This window comes from Cibotium barometz, chromosome 20 (genome assembly GCF_041138505.1).
Source record: "Cibotium barometz isolate CiBa-2024 chromosome 20, ASM4113850v1, whole genome shotgun sequence".
Taxonomy (NCBI): domain Eukaryota; kingdom Viridiplantae; phylum Streptophyta; class Polypodiopsida; order Cyatheales; family Cibotiaceae; genus Cibotium; species Cibotium barometz.
This window is the reverse complement of record NC_141065.1, coordinates 16,753,106-16,758,151: the sequence shown is the minus strand read 5'-3', so window position 1 is coordinate 16,758,151 and position 5,046 is coordinate 16,753,106. Positions and strand designations below refer to the sequence as shown.

General features: G+C 44.2%; 1 protein-coding gene across 1 annotated transcript; it reads right to left on the bottom strand.

Annotated features, from left to right (window-relative positions):
- Positions 1 to 629: 629 nt before the first annotated feature.
- On the bottom strand, positions 630 to 4,662 carry LOC147627593 (uncharacterized). The gene is made up of 8 exons (XM_086814499.1): positions 4,368 to 4,662; positions 3,418 to 3,980; positions 3,048 to 3,282; positions 2,855 to 2,956; positions 2,408 to 2,764; positions 2,143 to 2,307; positions 1,849 to 1,961; positions 630 to 1,468 (listed from the first exon to the last, which is right to left on the bottom strand). The coding sequence occupies exons 1-8, from the start codon at positions 4,404 to 4,406 to the stop codon at positions 1,225 to 1,227; spliced, it is 1,818 nt and encodes a 605-aa protein (XP_086670625.1). The 5' UTR covers positions 4,407 to 4,662; the 3' UTR covers positions 630 to 1,224.
- Positions 4,663 to 5,046: the final 384 nt, after the last annotated feature.

Here is a 5,046-nt window from a genome sequence, read left to right as displayed (position 1 = left end):
AGGTAGGCCATTTTAGTGGATAGTCTTAACCATATCCAGCATCTGCTGCACATATTTTTTCATCGTGTCCTTTATCAAGAACATATAATCATTCAACTAGGCATCGCGTGAATGGTTGAGCTAGGTTTGCTGGCTGCTGTGGTCTCACGTGACTCATTAAACCCAGGTTCAGACCATCCACACACAGCCCTTTCAGAAAGGCATTTAGTAACTCCATTTACGCCCATCTCATTTGGTTCACAAACTCTTGAACCTGTGAAAGAAATCCTAGAATGTCTCCATGGGTAGTTGCTTCATGTCCATTATTTGTGCAGCACAAGCATGAAGAACAATGATTCTACTTAGCAAGGGCATTGTATCACCTATTCAACCATAAGATACCGTGGAGCCAAGGGTGGATGATGAGCTAGGGAGACTTTGTTCTAGCTTGCTAATCAGTGTTGAGGCAAAGTTGAAGACTAATTTTCTTGTTCCACAATTCTCATCTGTTTCTAAGATCTGCCAAGTCTTTGCTTTTTTCATTCCACCTAATGGAAGTGTAGTTCCAACAAACACTTTCTGATGAATCCACCAAGATACCCAACCAAACTGGCTCAAAAAGAAGGAAATCAAACCATGTCCTCGTGCAATTTTGTCTAAACACAAGCCTCGCATTCCACCAAACCGAAACAGAGGTCTGATTACCCCAAACCTTCAAGTAAACATCTTAACTTTACATTCACGTGATTCTGTGTCCTGCTTATAGAATGTTCTCAGGGTTACAGCAGTTCCACATACTGCATCAACACAAATCATGCCAGACCCACAATGTTTGAAGAGTCAAACATGCTAAGAGTTGTTCTGAACCTACCAATACCAAGATTTTCAGCTCTATACATACAACCTGTTAATAAGGTTTTCTCATCCAGGTAACAGCCTAACAGAAACATAGTTCAGCTGAAGAAGGGCTAGTGTGCATATGAACCCTCCATTGCAATACTACATACACCAGAAGCCTATACATCACCCAAGCACCCATTATCTCTACACCATAGAAGCCATGCAAGAGTGATGGTAATAAAGGTTATGACTCTGCTCTTAGAGATACAAATCCTTCACCTGCAGGTAGTTTCAAGGCACAATCCCACAGAGTACACTTTATCGACTTCTTTTTCCCCAGGAAACAGGCATGCAAACAATGAAGGCGCCATAAGTGCACAGTGGTAGATTCTCAACCCTTCACCTTCAAGAGCCTGTCATTACATGGAGAGGCTGATCTTGTAGTTTAAGAGAACTTCCACAAGAATTCCATGGCTGGGAAATCCTACTCGTGTTTGCGGATTCGGATACTGATTGGCTTGTTGTATCTGATGGGATAGGCGGATAAGAATGAGACTTGGCTTCAGACACACTCGGCTGCTTGCAAAATAAAAGGTTTATTATCCACCGGTCTATTGAATTTGTTTGAGTCTCCACTGCCTCCATATGGCTGTGCACATAACAAAAATAGAACACACATTATGTTCAGAGAAAATGAAATGCACCTTGTTTGGAAACGGGCACACAGCAATCGTGCATCTTGTTTTGTTTACACAACAGCCTCTCAAGTGCATCCTTTGGCAATGGTAGATATTATACAACAACAGTAGCACAAGATGGCAAGTAAAACATGTAAATGCTTCTGCCTCATAAAGCAAACGAGAGCAGTTCTGCCACACCACAAAGGGGACAGAGAGAGAGGAATACTGCTTTGGCGATGATAATATGTGATAACCAGATATAGCTAGGAGTGGATGCATTCGACCATTGCAGGTATGACCGCAGTGAAGTACTGCCTCACTATACTCGACCTGGTAAGAGTGGATGTACCTTGAGCTTGAATCTGAATATGAGGCATTCTCAACTCTGTTGTGCCGTTGATTGGCACTCTTTGCCAGGCGGTACAAAGCATCCCTTATGCAAAGTCTCAGTTCTCTATTCATCTGAATATAAGAAATAAAAAAATCTAAATTATCCTGATAAAGCATCCATATAAGTTCAAGAACAAGGTGGCTGCAAAAAAAACTTCTACTCATACTTAGGCTGGTTACACAACTCCATTTGCCCGCTGGTCAGGCAATATGCGTAACTGGGCTTAAACAAAGCGAAACAAACAGAGCATACTTTATTCAAGACACTTTGCAACTGCTCGAGCAAAGTCGCATCCAAAGACTCAGCAGAGTTGGTCGAAGACTGCAAGCCCAAAGTCTGTGCCATTGTCAACGACCGCATGGACTGCTGAGCGGGCGGAAATTGGGCAGCACTGCTTCCTGAGGATAGACTGTTATCCTGTGTTCATGTCAACAATATGTCAGTCACATTTTGCAATCCAATACATCTTTGCATTTTCATCAAACGATGCAAAACCTTGGCAAACCCTAGATCACACCTCACTGCAGGCCACCAACTGCTGCTGCTGATAACTATAACAACCACCAACTTGCACAGGATTCGTGTGTGTCTGTTGTTCGAGACTTGAAGCCATCTGAGGAGCTTGATAAACGACAGGTAAAAAGGTAGGTGTCTGCAGGTTCACTGTGCTCATTGGCAAAGGCTGACGACCTCCAAGTAGATGAGTTTGGGCCACCACATGCACTGGTGAATGCAGCATGGGCACCGATGCAGCCAAATGGTGGCCTAATCTGTCCCGTGTACATGCCGTTGAGGACGACAAGCGAATTAACTTCTGAAGTGGGTACTTCTTTGCACGCCTTTGACTGGCAGCAAGACGCCTTGCTCGGCTAACCTGATTACATTCACATGCTTCCTTCAGTACTTTCGCTTTAACGGGAACTTTCACTTCTTTGAGGCCCTTCGTACAGGCACTAAAATATACCTGTGCTCGATTGACCTTTAATTCAGAAGACAATTTTGTTGCATCAGCCACCTGTGGGCTTATGGTACCAGGGTGAACATCAGCAACTTGCACAATATTATGCTGCAACCACATGTGACATGTCAGACACAAACCACCCACTTCGACTAGCACCAATTGAGACAAAGCAGAGAAATAACGAGAAACTACGCACCTTTCCACCATCAAGCTTCAAAGCCAACATGTTTTGGTTGGACGTGAGTAAATCCCTACTTCCGGTCAACTTTGGAGGGCTAAAACGATAATAGTGTGAGGATTGCATTAAGTCCCCACACTGTGCAGGGTTAGCATTTAGCACCACAGACGCCTCCGTACTTTGTACCATCCAATCCACTCCTGAGCCCATAGATCTGTGAGTGTCATCCGGAGACTCACTGAACATGGACGGACTGTTTAAACAGCATCAAAACCACCAAAATGAAGCCATCAGAACACAACCCACACACCCCTCATCTTCAAAATATTGAAAGGAGAGTAAAGACAATGGTTGAAAGGCCCAAGAATCCAATGGAGCAGACCCTTACTTGATTAAACCAGATGTGTCACTATCAACTGAGCTACACTTGCATTCCATTTGATCTTGGCTGCTCGGAAGAGATGTGCAGTCACCACGAACCGAAGTAATATCTGTCAAGATGCCATCACATGAGAGAGTGGCAGTCATGGCATCAGTGACTTCAGACATAGGACCCGCCATAAACACATCAACCACACCCCCCAGCTGCTGTTCAGGGTGCATCAACATTTCATCACTGTAGAGAGCATACCCATCCTCGGTGGGGGTAGATGAGACACCCTCAGAAGGGAAGGAAGGGTCTAGCACAGAGGCAAGATCTACAGCATTTATGGTATCCCATCTGCCAGCAACCAAGGATTCGGATGGGGATAGTGTGTAGAAATCAGTACTCTGAGAATGCATGTTTAGAGTATTGTTGTTGCAAAGCAATGTATCAGACGAGGATGAGGGTTTCGTAATTTGTTGTTTTGAAATGGCGGGTGTACTCGCTTCAAGATCATTAATCTTAGTCCTCTCAAAACTCTCAAGGGGATCTATGTCACTGAGTCCTGTCCAGACAAAGTCATCAAACTGCCAAAACATGTACAAAATTTCGATATGTTAACTAAGGTTTATCCACAGGAACTTACAGCAAGTATGTGTGTATGGCTGACGTGCCACATAATGAAATGCATGCATACACACACTAATTGTGAATGATAACAGTGAACACAAAAGGATGTGATATGGCTGGCATGCCATGTACACACATACACGCATACATGTGTAGCTACGTACAGACATACCACACACACACATGTACGTATGCACATAAATACATACATAACGAGTACGAGAGAACAGAGAGGTTATGTGGTATGGACTAAGTGTCACGTACGTACATAATGCCACATGCATAAATGAGCCGCGAAAGGAGGGAAATACCGGCACACATAATGCATGAGATGTAAGGCACACCTGGGTGATTAAAGGCCAAGTTGAGAGAGAACAATCCATGTTGAAAACACCAAAATTTGCCCTCTGGATTCCAACGTCCAAAGACCTGCAATTGCAATAGCACACAGCGCCTGTTAGACAGATGCTCACCAGGAGATCACTTTCAGAATACGTGTCTTCAAGAAGCAACTTGTGATGAGGTTCAAGCAAGGGAAACCATAGAAAATCTATGGCTCGATTAGTGATTCCAAAACCCGGCTTAAGGAGCACAGTAATCAGAGATCCGGGATAATCCAAGAGTGTTAAGAGTAGACTAAATACAAAGAAAGAAAGGGGGCGGGGCAGGGAGCTTACTTTCACTGTACAGGCTGTGGGGCACGGAGATGTTACAGCAAAGCGGCAAAGAGAAATGGGCAATCTATGTTAGAGGCTGATTAAGGTGGGATTAGGCAGTCTGTGTTAGAGGCTGATTAAGGTAGGATTATGGCAAGTTGCAAGCGGGCTGCGAAACTATGATTTGTCGGAAATCAGGTGCCAATAAAACGACGGGGGTGCCAGAAAAATTGAGAGGGCAAACGCTGTAGGGGCAAAATTGAAACTTTGGCAGGTAGGCTGGTTGGAAGGAACGGTGGGAAATACAGAGACTCGAGAGTCGAGAGCATGGAGCAAGAGGACAAAGGATTAGGCAGCATGGGAAAGT